General features: G+C 35.3%; 1 protein-coding gene across 1 annotated transcript in view; it reads right to left on the reverse strand.

The window, feature by feature from the left end:
- Nucleotides 1–1,757: 1,757 nt before the first annotated feature.
- LOC113107434 (protein dispatched homolog 3-like) overlaps nt 1,758–13,887 on the reverse strand; it is a 57,156-nt gene continuing 45,026 nt past the window's right edge. Inside the window, exons 12-21 of the mRNA XM_026269934.1 lie at nt 12,635–12,771; nt 11,335–11,504; nt 11,054–11,184; nt 8,434–8,609; nt 7,297–7,423; nt 6,917–7,062; nt 5,649–5,808; nt 5,300–5,413; nt 3,641–3,816; nt 1,758–2,260 (exon numbers count right to left, since the gene is read on the reverse strand). Of these exons, the coding sequence (XP_026125719.1) occupies nt 1,916–2,260; nt 3,641–3,816; nt 5,300–5,413; nt 5,649–5,808; nt 6,917–7,062; nt 7,297–7,423; nt 8,434–8,609; nt 11,054–11,184; nt 11,335–11,504; nt 12,635–12,771 (1,682 nt within the window). The 3' untranslated portion in view covers nt 1,758–1,915. The remainder of the gene's footprint in view (nt 2,261–3,640; nt 3,817–5,299; nt 5,414–5,648; nt 5,809–6,916; nt 7,063–7,296; nt 7,424–8,433; nt 8,610–11,053; nt 11,185–11,334; nt 11,505–12,634; nt 12,772–13,887) is intronic.

Here is a 13,887-nt window from a genome sequence, read left to right on the forward strand (position 1 = left end):
GTAGGGAATTTGTGTGATCTTGTTAGGGATAGACCATCATTACTCTTTGTAAAAAAAAATTCTACAAATCATGTATTAATTTACTAAAAAGTTTTGGATTTTGGGTTGCTTAAATCAAATATCCTGTTTCACTAAAAAATGTCACTTTGCAAAAGTAAAATAGATTATGAATGCCATTTCATGTTGACTTAGTAGGACTTCTAGATTCGGAAATCAAATAGTTAACTATTTTTTTATTCTAATAGTTAACCAGCTCTGTCACACGATCCTTCAAACGTAGCTTCATCTTACAGGTTCGTTCTCCTCCAGTGTTGTACCGCCGTCATGAACGATATGAATTCACAGAATTCATGTCCTCCTCTTCTGAGACGTCAGGGCCTCATCACGCTTGAATCGAAAGTAGACACGTCCTCACGACCCTCTGAACCACTCCAGTCCAGGTGTTGAAAAAAAATACAAAACACTGAGGAATAGTCAACACTTTTAGTCATACATTAACATTAAACACAAGTCCCTGACAGAGCAATCCTGGATAGTTAATTATCTAAATATTTGCGACATCATTTCCCACATCTACTACCTTCATGCAGACTGTAAAGTATTCATATATTTAGGGTTTCTTATTTTCTAACAGTGTGCCATTTACAGTGGTGGCCAAAATTATTAGAACACTACTATTTTCTGCAACTAAAATAGTTTTAAAGGTGTCATATGATGCAATTAAAATAGTTTTTTTCTCTTTGGAGTGTAACAAGCTCTTGGTGCTTAAAGAAGATCTGTAAAGTTGCAAAGACTAAAGTCTCAAATCCAAAGAGATATTCTTTATCAAAGTTAAGACTCTGCCACGCCCTCCTAAAACACCTCATTCAGACACACCCCCACGTGTTTATGTCACTATGTGGAAATATTTGCCTAATATGGTCATGCAAAGAAAGGAGGAGTGGTTTCAGTTAGTGTTGAAGCAGTCATGTCAGGGAGATGCTGATGTTTCTAGGAGAAAGCAAAGGCACTTTATTTGGCCTTACGAAAGTAGATGCATTTAGGAATCTTAAAGATTACTTACAACAGAACAGCAAAACATTTTATGGACAAAGGTTTTGTGAACCTACTGTAGGAGAGGAGGTCATTCTGACTTTTCTATGACAATCTACTGCTTCTGAATCAGCTGCTGTAAGAATGTTTTGTTATAAGTTTAAGTATTTGCTATTGACTGTTCAAATGCAGAGTTTTTACGTGTCACATGTGTGTGTGTGAGAGAGAAGGAGAGAGAGACATCACAGGGGAGTCAGTTGTCTTAAAGTGATTGTAAAACTAAGGATATTATTAACTGTCTTTACATTTATTTTGAAAGAAGAAGCTTGCGATTATGGAAAGGGGCGTTACATTTCCAACGAGTGCTTGCAGTGTTCGGCCAATCACAATGCACTGGGTCAGTTGGCCAATCAGAGCAGACTGCACTTGTCAGAAGGAGGGACTTTGTAGAAAAAAACGTGTTTGAGAGAGACATAGAGGCATAGAGGACCTACAATAATGTACAGTATTTGAAAATTAATGTGTTTTTTGAACATTAAAGCATGTCAACATATTCTATTACACCAAATACAAACAATAATGATCCTTAAAAAGCATCATATGACCCTTTAAATCAGTTATTTCTATCTTTTGCTGTAGTGTGTCAGTAAAAAATATTTTCTGTCTGCAATGTACTGTAAACTGATATTTCCTACTGACACACTACAGAAAAAGAAAGAAATAACTGACTTAAAACCTGGTGAAAATACTAGTGTTTTAATATTTTGGGCCACCACTGTATGTTAAATAATGCATTTTCCCAAACTTGCTTGCCAAAGAGTTCACACATGTCGTCTAAAATAATCACACAGTCACTCTCCTGAAATCCACCAGGTTCTTCGATTCAGATCAGTGCGTCCGGAGCGAACTGTGACCCGGTCCACCACAGCACCCCTCCACAGACCCCCACGATCAGGACCAGCAGAGCGGCTTTGAGCACGGCTCTGGGAGGACGGCTGAAGTCACCGGGTCCCATCGTGGCCAGTAGCGCGGTCGTGACGGTGAGCGTGAAGCCGATGGAAATGGCCGTGTTGATGGCCACAATCTGACCGAATTTGGCGAAAGGCACGATGACACAAAAAAAGAGTGGAACGGTTGAAATCACCGTCGTCACGGCACTGGAAACTATAGCCACGCCCACGTGATCGGCTGCTTCAAGGGTCCGTGTCTGCCGTTTGATGGAGGACTCCTGCAAGCCGAAGCAGAGGGAATGACTCGTGAAAACTCATGTTAACATTCACCTCGCATGAAAAACGAAACTTTCTGTTTCGCTACTCTCACTTCGGGGGTTTGTTTTTTGTCTGGTAGATCTACTAAATTAAGAAGTGTGAATCGCACGTGATGTTTACAGTTCATCTGTAGCGAGTTTTGGCAAATCATCAGTATGCCTAAATTTTTCCTCCTCACTGGATGTGTGCTCAGAAGCAGCAGGTTTTCTCCGTTACGCTGCAGTCAGAGAGAATTACTCCCAGACAGCAAGCAGTTTCGGCCCAGATCCGGCCCGTATCATGTGGACCAGATGTGGGCCGGATCTGGGCCGAAACTTCTTGCTGTCTGGGCTGCTCATGTTTACACAGTTTCATACTTACAGAAGATAAACGTAAATAAATAGAAAATCTATGGATGATAATGGTTAAAAATAAACAAACATAATATATAATACGTAATTTAAAAAGAAACTTAAGTTTGGATTTGGTCTATTTTAGATCCATCTAAACTAAGACTATATAAAAATCAAATATATAATCTATCTGACAGAAATAATCTAATAAAAATGTATAATGTATTAAATAATATATTGACATTTGATAAAAAAACAAAACAAATATCATTAATGCATCAAGAACACTATTATAATCCATTATTAAACACACCTTAAGTTAGTATCTAGCTGTGATATTACCGCCCTCATTATGTTTCCTTCAACAGTTTTAATCAAAATCTTTTAATTACTGGCACTTGCCTTGTCTTCATTATCATTAACAAAAATAATCAAATAAAATCCCTTCATTAACATCACACACACGTGAGCTATAGATCTAATGATTACAAATTATGAATTAATAATGTGTTATAATATACTGCATCAAGAATACCATTATAATCCATTATTAAACACACCTTAAGTTACACGTGTCCTTCAACAGTTTTAATTAAAATAATTTAATTATAGCCATGAAAAGCATTGTATTATATATGTATTATAATATATCAACCATTATAATCCATTATTTATACAGGGCTTCTCTGCCATATAAAAAAGATACCTGATGCATACAAGTGAGAGCATGTATTTTATTTAGGAGATGCTGTTTTATCCAGGGCAGGCCGGTTTAAATGAGTTCCCTGTAACGTCCCAGCACTCAGTGTCTCGCTCTAGGGCACAAAGCTGGAAGAAAACCCCAGCGTCCGACAGATTAAATGATGTCCCTACCTGGGATCCAACAAAACTCTGGTGTCACAAGCCCAAAACACAACCAATGAAGTGGGATGTGAACACATCCTGAAAACAGTCAGGAACTATCGTTTCATTTCAACGCTACGAGAGCTGGATAAATGTAAATCATACCGAACTGTGATTAGCCAGTCCTGAGGTGTCAGCGTCCCCAGCCAGTAAATATCCTTCCACTAGATGAAGACAATAGTCCACCGAAGAGCCCACCAGTATGGAGAGAGAGATGGCTTCGACTGCACCCATCTCCCATCCCAGCCAATACATCACCGCCACCACCAGACACACCATACCTGCCAAGAGTCATGCTTTTTACCATTATTATTATTATTCCTTGCCCTACTTGAATTCAAGCATCATTTCACATTTTTGAAATCTATTTCCTTCTTTAGTTGGGCACGTAGGAGTGGGATGATGTTCACAGTCTCTTCTCATTTCTCATCATTTGTGTATTCGTTCAGTCTGAGTAATCACTTGTGGTGATAATATTCCCGATTGAAAGCGAGTTAAATCACGCTCATGTCTGGCATATTGTATTAACATATAAATGAGATGGGAACAGAGCCGCACATTTCAAACACAATGATTTTTACCGTCAGTACATATTACACGAGTCAATTAAATTCAACAGAAAGGCTGAAGCAGGCATTTGATGCTACCGTCCAAAGGGAGACGCTGCATTTAGGTGTCTTACAGGAAAATTAGTTGCCCGTAATAAATGGTGGTAAAATATTTCAAGGGTTACAGAGTCAATAACACATTAGCATGTCCAGGTCACATTCCATGCAAAAATAAAATTACATAATTACCCAAAGAAATATTAAACCCATTATAAAGACCTTTTTTATTTTATTGTTGTAATATATCCAAATGTTGTCCATTGTGTGTGCGTCTATATATATCTATGTATATATATATATATATATATATATATATATAGAATGTGCGTTTTAATATTTTCAGTTTTCATATGAAAGTAATTTTGTTATTTGCTTTTGTCATTTTATTCGTTTTTATTTTTTATATTTCTATTTAGCTTTAATTTATTTATGTTTTGCTTTTAGTAATTTGAGTACTTATTTTTAAGATTTGTATTGTTTTGGAAAGGTCGTAATATATATATATATATATATATATATATATATATATATATATATATATATATATATATATATATATATATATATATATATATATATATATATATATATATAATTTATTTTTTCAGCTTTATTTAAAAAATTGTTTTTAATAGTTTTAGTTAAAATAAGCAACACCAACATAGAGGCAGTATTTTACTATATTTATAACATAATTTATTTCAGTACAAATGTTTATGTTAAATAAAACTATAAAAAATATATATTTTAAATAAAGCTGAAAAAAAAAATCTATATATATATATATATATATATATAGAACAGTATATATATATATATATATATATATAGAACAGTATATATATATATATATATATATATATATATATATATATTTAAAATAAATTTAAAATAAAATAATTTTTTTGGAACCACAATAATGTTCCTTTTGGGATAAAATCAATTAGTTAAAATTAAAATAATATTACTTTGCATACAAATTTAAATGACTGTAAAATAAAATAAGCCTAAATTTGTTCATAGTAAAAATTTTCTTTGTGCACTTTTTTTTTTTTTTAGGATGGAAATAATAGCGGAGATTCACTCAAAAAGAACTGACAAAAATAAACAAAAGTTGTAACACATATAGTTAATATTTTGTTCAGGCATGACTTACCCAGAATGCTCAGCAGGATTGGCAGCAGCAGCAGCAGATGAGCAGTAAACACAGCTACTGATGCGATGCAAATGGCAAGTGACAGCAGCAGACTGTAGAGGGCGCTCTCCACACCTGCAGACACAGGGCAGCGCAGAAAGAGCAGTTCAGAGAGGTTAATGAGATATAAATAGAGAATCTGACTGCAGATTCATTATTGTCAGTTGTTGAGAGAGAAGTTAATGAGCACTCGTGTTAATGACGTCTGCGCCTCAGACTAATCGCTCTTAAATTGCTCATTTATTCAAGCAGGGCCATATTTATCAAAGCTCCTTTCTGTCTTTGCCACGTTCTATTTTTGCTCTCTTGCCTATAATTTCCATGAAGATCTGCTTCCAGTGTTGGCAGGTCTGGAAGCCTCGTCTCAGAGCCGAGGATGCTGGGAGTGATGCGAGCTGCTTCTGCAGGAAACTCTCCCATTGGAGGAAATCAGAGTGAGTCTGAAACGAAGACTTCCCCTTGTAGGTGGTCTGAAACACAGAGACAGTGAAGGACCCTTATATAAAAATAAGGCTGTCAAGTAATTGAACATTAATTTAAACGTTAAACATTGCATGATTAGGTGTTTTGGCTGAGGAATCCACCCCCCAAAAAATAACATTCAAATTATTTTCCCTTTTAGATGAGAAAAGCATTAAATACTGAATAGACATTAAAAAAATGCTTTCAATGTACACACATATTAAGGCTATAATGCTCCATAAGGGCATAACAAATCTGTTTGAATCTGTGTTTGAACCAAGAAGACCTTCTCTAAATAAATATATGTCATCTATGATTTAATATTTGTTTAGTAAAGCTACAAACCAAAACATGGCCTAAAATCTGCATGTGTATATACTGTTTACACATATTTACTATTGTTTAGTCTCTACCTGAAACAATATGATTGTTGTATTCTGCTAGTTGAGACATTTTTAACTATATATAAATATAGCCATAAATAGCCATATATTTTCAACTCTTTTTTTTTTCATTTTTTTTTCTTCTTAAGCCAGAAATTAATAAAGCCTTTTTTTTCACATCAAAATTCACATCCTAATGAGTGAACAGCACTTTGTGCTGCTCATAGATGCACAACAGTCTCGCGTGTCTAAAACCCAATATTAACATCTTGTTTACTGCACTGTTCTATAAAATCAATCTTACATTTGAAATCGTGCAAATATTCGGGGAAAAACAGCACTCTTGCTTGTGTGATATTGCTAAACACAAAGTCAAAAACTAATTTTTGCCATCATATTTTTTATTTTAGCGGCAAGTACGTGCAGTCAGTCGTCCTGCATCATGTTCACCATCAACTGCATGCAATGTAAGATAATGTACAGATCTGGGCCGGTGCGGGTGCTTTAAATGCATTAATCGTTTTAACATGTTTTTGTTTTTTACATGCAAATAAATCCATTAAATTGACAGCCCTAATAAAAATGCATAACAACCTTGTGTAAGAAGTTAAGTAATGAAGCTATTTTTGGTGCCGTCACACTCGCACAAAGGGTGAAAACAGCACCATAAAAGCATTTCCTATGACACAACGACACATTTGTGCCAACTACTGAAATACAGCAATGAACTCACTGATTCAAAAGCCATAGAGATCCAGTGCACTCTACCGCTCTGCATGCCCACTGCACCATGGGATAGCTGGCCAGGCAAGAGATTGGGCTCCGGAAGAGAGTGACATTCAGGATGGAGTAACGGCAGGATGGATGAGAGGCTGTTACCTGCAGAAGAGAAACACAACGTGACCAACTGAGAGCCAATGCTTTATACAAGACAGATCATTTCTAAGCAGCTTCACATTAACAAAACAGTTTAATGTTGTAATGTTGTAAAGTTAGTGTCATTATCCAGCTCTATTCAGTTCATATTTTCTTCTCATCTCTCATCTGGTGTCAATGCACTTAAATCAATAATATCATCTAATAACAGTTGTATTTAAAAGGGTTCCTCCTGACCTGAAGGCAAACACTGAGCTCCACCAGGCTTCACCAGCTTGGTGTTGGCGCTGATGGCTTTGCACAGCTTGCACAAGTTCCCGATCTCATTAAAAACATCAAAGTCTGGATCATAGATCACACTCCCCTTTGAGGGAGAGGAAGGTCAATAATCATGAAATTAATCATTCATAAAACAGCTTCAAAGGAAAACAATCAATATACAGAGTAACAGACCGAGACCACATCAACAATCCTGAGGTTTTTTTTAAAAACTGAGATGATGGAAGTAAAAGTATTACCCTTTAAAGTCCGACATATGAAAGATTCGATTCTTGAGCATCATATTTTATATTCGTACAGTAAGATATAAGAGAATATGGACATCATACTTAAGAGCACAAAACAACTCAGATTTATTAAGTCTTAAACTTAGCTAAAATATGCAGTTTGGTGTATGTATTGTAAAAAAGTAAATGTAAACTGTTCTACAGACTAATTTGATAAAATGCATATAAAGATCAGTAGTCATTATGTATCTCACAGTAATATGTGTACGTTGATACAATATTTAAATTATTAAATATTTCTATGATTAAAGCTCTGTAGCCCCAAACATGCATTGCATTACAGTGATGATTTAGAGATCAACAAATAAACGTTCCACAAAAGCCTGATGATCATATATTTGACACTCATGAGTAACACAGATCTATGTATAATCATAAAGGTACCAAAAAGTAGGTTTGAGGTTTCAATCATGAATTGGATGAGGATGTCGATCGAAATATCATGAAATGACTTGCAGCAGTTTTTTTGTTGTTGTTTTGGCACCTTGCATTTTTTGTTGTTCATAGTTGTGGAAAACTATTTATGAAGCACAGTATAGCAATTGGGATTTGATTCTATGATTCTCTCCCTAAAGGGGTAATTTAAAAAAATTGAAAAAAAAGAAAAGAAAATGTGCTTTTAATTTAAATGCAAGTCAATGCTCTGACTTTGAGAGTCCAAAAAGCAACACAAAATGAAAACCTGTGCCTTCTGAGGATATACAGAGGTATGATATATTTGGATGTTGACCATGATTAATCCATTATCCATTTTCATGAGGGGACTTCTCTTCTGCACTCAGTGTAAAGAGTTTGTATTGTGTCTCACCAGGTCTCCAATAACATGGTTGTCTGAGCGCTGAGTGCGGTTGATGCCCAGTATGCCGAACACCACGAACACCATGGCTCCGGTGTCCACTAGAGGACGCACGGCTGGTTTCCCACACTGACCTCCGCTGCAGGGGTTAAAGCCGGAGGTCCTGGAGATCTTAACCTGGGCAGGAGCTGAGCAAGATGTAGACATATGAAAGAATTAAAGCACAACTGACAAACTGACAGAAAAGGAAGCATTTAGTGTTTATATGAGAAAGATTGCATGTGGGTATGTTCAAGAAGTAACATGTTGTTCAATCACTTTTGTTTTGGGACAGCCCAAAATGTTATATGTAATATGTTAATAAAAGGCATAAGAAACTAGCTAATACTGAGAATTGGTCCCTGTACTATAAGTGTTACAGAGACTTCACATTAAAAAAAATATTAACAAACCTGACTAACCCCATACTTCTTATGAATTGTAATATAATTTGGTTAGTTTTAGAAGTAGATCAGCAGGCTTCAAATCTAATAAACTTGGACTAAAGCCACAGAACTATAATTCTAGTTTCATTGTGGTCTTTTAAAGATAATTGTTATCACCACAGGACTGCAAAAAAAAAAAAAAAAAAGAAAACCTGAAAAGAAATGGCCAGCTACTGCACCAGAATCATTACTTCATTCTACATGTATTTACAGTTCGGTCAAAAATCTTGATGTTAGTCAGCCAGCCATTGCCCAAACTACATAAACAGATATATTAAGGATAAACTTCAGTTGTACGTACTGTAGATACATTAAGGTCAATTAAAAGGTGTAGACCCATGTGAAAAATGAGCGCACTTTAGCATACTTATTATGGAAATAATGTACTTTAAAAGAATATATTGAAGTGTGAACTGAATGTAATGATTTTAGACACTGCATGATATTTAACATTAACTAAAAATGTCTTATAGATAAATATTATTTTATAATTACTTCTGTTGTTTTTGAAATATGGCTAAAGTGTAACTGCTGAATGTAAAATATACTTTTAATGTAATTTCTTTCAGTTTTTAATGTATTTGTAATTACTCATTTTTAACTTTTGAAATATATAAACATTAAATGTAATACTCAATATCACACTGGAGTTATAATCAAGTACTTTACACGTGCTTCATGATGTTAGTCAACACATCAAAATAAATTAATTCTTTAAAGCAAAACCAAAACTGTATTACATTTATTAAAGTGTAATTCTGTGAGTAACATAATCATGAATGTGAACGAAAGAAAGTATACTTACAGAAAGTGTTCATTGTTTCATTAATACTATATTATCTGCAAGAACAGTTTTCAAAAGTATACTTTTGAGGTATGATTTATTTGTTTTATTTATTCTTTTTGTCCAATTATTGCTATTAAAAAAACATTAACTACGAATTTCGCCTCAACAAACTCCTAATTTTCTGCTTATTAATAGTTAGCAAGCTAGGTGTTAAGTTTAGGTATTGGGTAGGCTTTGGGATTTAGAACATGGTCATGCAGCATATGTGCTTTAATAAACAGCCAATAGGTTAAAAACAGGCATGCTAATAAGGAGCTGGTTAATATTGAGAATTGGTCCCTATACTAAAGTTTTACCGATAGATTTGATCATCAAATTATCATTACTTACCTATAAGGCCCTAAATGGTTTAGCTCCAGCGTACCTAACTAGCCTTCTACTGCGCTACAACCCATCACGCACCCTAAGGTCACAAAACGCTGGACTTTTGGTAGTTCCTAGGATAGCAAAGTCCACTAAAGGAGGTAGAGCTTTCTCACATTTGGCTCCCAAACTCTGGAATAGCCTTCCTGATAATGTTCGGGGTTCAGACACACTCTCTCTGTTTAAATCTAGATTAAAAAAGCATCTCTTTCGCCAAGCATTCGAATAATGTATCTTTTGAATTGTGAGTGTAGTTGCATCTGATCAAATGTGCATTCGTATTCTTTAGCTTGGGTTTAACTCATTAATTTTACTTTGTTGGATCAGCAGCTATGCTAATGATGTCTGTATTTTGTTTCTATGTTTCGCCACGGGATTTACATCCCGGGGTAACTAGGATTTACACAAGCTCCAGTCTGGATCCAGAACACCTGAGAAGAGATGATGCTGACCCTCAGAGGACCCCAGATGATGCTAACCTTGAATCAACAAACAGAACTAACAATTATTGTGATTGCATCATATAATAATTGATGTTAATAATGTTCAACTTCTGGCTGACTGCGTCTTAAGCTACTACTAAATATTGTAGAAACGTAATTTTCTGTAAAGTTGCTTTGTAACGATTTGTATTGTAAAAAGCGCTATACAAATAAACTTGAATTGAAATTGAATTGAATCATTTGCCCTCAAGTCGTTCCAAATCTGTGTGAGTTTCTTTCATTTTTTTCATACTTTGAAAATTAATGACTAGCAGCAAATGTTTGGTAACCAACCTTCTTAAAAATATATTTTCTGTTCTGTTCAAGAAATACCTAAAAGTTTAGAACAACATTAGAGTGAGTAAATTACTTTATTAGTACATTTTTATTTTTGGGTGAGCTGTCCCTTTAAATGAAACACACAACTTCAGATACATCAAAAGCCAGGCCTGTACCTGCAGGCAGAGGTGCGTAGAAGCTGCCCTGAGTGGGTCCATCCGGTCCCGTGCTGAACACACACCCCGGCGGCCCCTCACACACACGACTGGAGTACGGGCTGATCGTGTGCTGGGCGAAGTACAGCTTCCTGCCCAAAATACAGACCAGATTCCTGTCATGCCAGCTCATTTCCAGACACGTTGCTATGTTGAAATGGGACACTGAGTCACACAGGTTAAATGTTGCACAATGGAGGTGCAATAAAAAATTATTTCATCCCATGTTTTTGCACACTCGCCTGCTGTGCCGCTGCTCGACCGACGCCACGTAGAAGTCAAACTCTGATCTCCAGCGCCGGCTGGCATCACACGAGCGCAGAGTCAGCATCCAGCGCGGCCGCGGGTGATACGCGTGAGACACGCACACGCTCATCCGCATGCTGAAGTTGCTATGGGGACTGCTGTAGGCCTGTTACCGTGACAACACATCCATTAGTGTTTGTCAGCTCAGATGGAATGGGCTGTAAGTGCGCTGAGGTGATACGACACTACGCTGCGCAAACTCCTCTGAGGGTGATGGGATTCTGAGGGCTCCCTATAGACTGTGTACATGGAAAGCTTTGTTTTTTCACCAAGGCGAGCGGTAATGGCTTTTGTCTGTGTACTGAAAGTATTTAAGCGATGTGAAGAACACATTTGCTAGCCATAATTATGTTTTCAAGAAAATGGCTCATCACAGATGTCTCTCCACACGACTGTTTGTGCTCAGCATTGTTTCTTTTCTTTGCATAAAGGAGAATATTAAACTGGCAGGCGTGAATGCTTTTGTGTTTGTCAGGGTCTGGCGAAAACAATTACTGAGTGTGAATCTGAATTGAACTGACCGAGGCTCACAGGATGTTGAACTGGAATGACAGGAAGAGGAATTGAATAGCAAGATATTCAATTCAGATACGCAAATGAGGAATTTCATTAGTTAAGTTCATCAGTAGACAAAATCTGAATACTGTTATTATTAGTTTCACCACATATTTGCCTATGTAAAATATATTTTAGTATTGACATGGACTATTTAAATACTGTCCAAATATTTAATGAAGCCATACGACAGGTTTTGTCTTTGATGTACAGTCCCACAAATGTTCACCACAGTTGTTTTAAAAATGTACATTTAAATAAATGTAATTGTAAACATAACATAATAATAATAATAATAATATACAATTTTGAATCTGTGTTTGAGTGCTATATTATGTTAATTAGAGCATTTTGGGAAATTAATTGCATTTCCTGGGTGGTCACTAAAAAGAAAGGTATAAAAATAAGTAAGATATCAAATAAATAGGTTAATTTAAACAGGTGGCTAGCTTAAAACATTGGATATTTTTGTAATAAATATAATATAAAAATATAATATAATCAGAGAGGATTTGGGCTCCCAAGTAAGACCCCATAATGTCGATTTACAACATAAATCGTAATGACCGACAGATAGGGAACTAGAATTTAAAGGCATTCTAAATTCATTTCAGTTTATTAGACACAATCTTGGTGTTTATGTGTGTGTGTTTATATGTGTTTGTGTGAGGCCAAACATACCTGAAAGAAGGGCACATCCCCGTGTGTAGACGATGATGCCTGCCAGGGTGCAGGTACGCTGGCACTTAGTGAATAACGATATAGAGGAACAGCAGAGCCCAGCTCCAGTTTAAACACATAGACAGTAAGGAGACCACCTGCAGAAATTCATAGAAACAGTGGTTAACTGCATCAAGGCAGCAGACATCAGATACGATTCAAAAGATTGGGGTGTTTATTATTTATGTATGCATTTATTTATTCATGAAAGAAATAAATTACTACTTTTCTATTCAGCAAGGGCACATTAATAATATCAAAAGTGATAATACAGACATTTATAACATTACAAATTATTTCTTTTTCAAACAAACTTCTTCTTCACTAAAGAATCCTTATATACATACTGTACATATATCTACATATTATTATAAATTGTAAAACTGTTCCACAATATAAACTGTATTATCTATTTTAAATAAAATAAATGTACCCTTGGTGAACATAAGTCTACTTTCAAAAACATGTATAAATATAGCTGCAAGCAACGATTACCAGGGTTCAAGCACCTTAATGCAAAAAAGACATGATGTATTATTTTGCAAGCCTGCAACCAAATAAATCAACGATTAAAAGAAGCATTTTGTCAATTCCAGGTAATTTACTTTACCAAATATTATGTTTTAAAACATTTATAGCTGTTATAGTACCACATATAGTCAAATCTCCATGTGCTCAACTTCTTTCATTAAGTTCTGAGTTTTCGTTATATGTTATAATTTTGTTATAAATATATATTTTTGGGATTAATAGGCCAAACTCATTTTCTAAATTACTTTTTATACCTAACCAATGTCAAAGGTTCAGCATTTATTTAATAATTATTGACTTAGTCCAGAGAATTGCACTGCAGTGATTTTCTTGAAGTTAAGAAAAAAACCTAGGACTAGTTCACTTTTTTTTTTTTTTTATTTATCTTAATAATATTGAATACTTAACAAACAATCTATCATATGACATGAATAACGTTGCGCTATATATAATATGCATGCACTTATAAATAGCAATATCATCCCCCAGTGGATGATTTCTTACAGATTTCTCACAGACCTTTAGGGGCATGAGTCAAACAGGCCCAATGAGTTTTATTTCCACTGGTCTCCATTAACCCCGCTTAATAGGTGTTCAAACGTCATTGGCCAACGCCAGCCATGTTTTTCGAGATACATAAACGTGTTTAAAGACTTGAACACAGACAATGTATGTGAATGTTC

The sequence above is a fragment of the Carassius auratus genome, chromosome 8 (genome assembly GCF_003368295.1).
Source record: "Carassius auratus strain Wakin chromosome 8, ASM336829v1, whole genome shotgun sequence".
Taxonomy (NCBI): domain Eukaryota; kingdom Metazoa; phylum Chordata; class Actinopteri; order Cypriniformes; family Cyprinidae; genus Carassius; species Carassius auratus.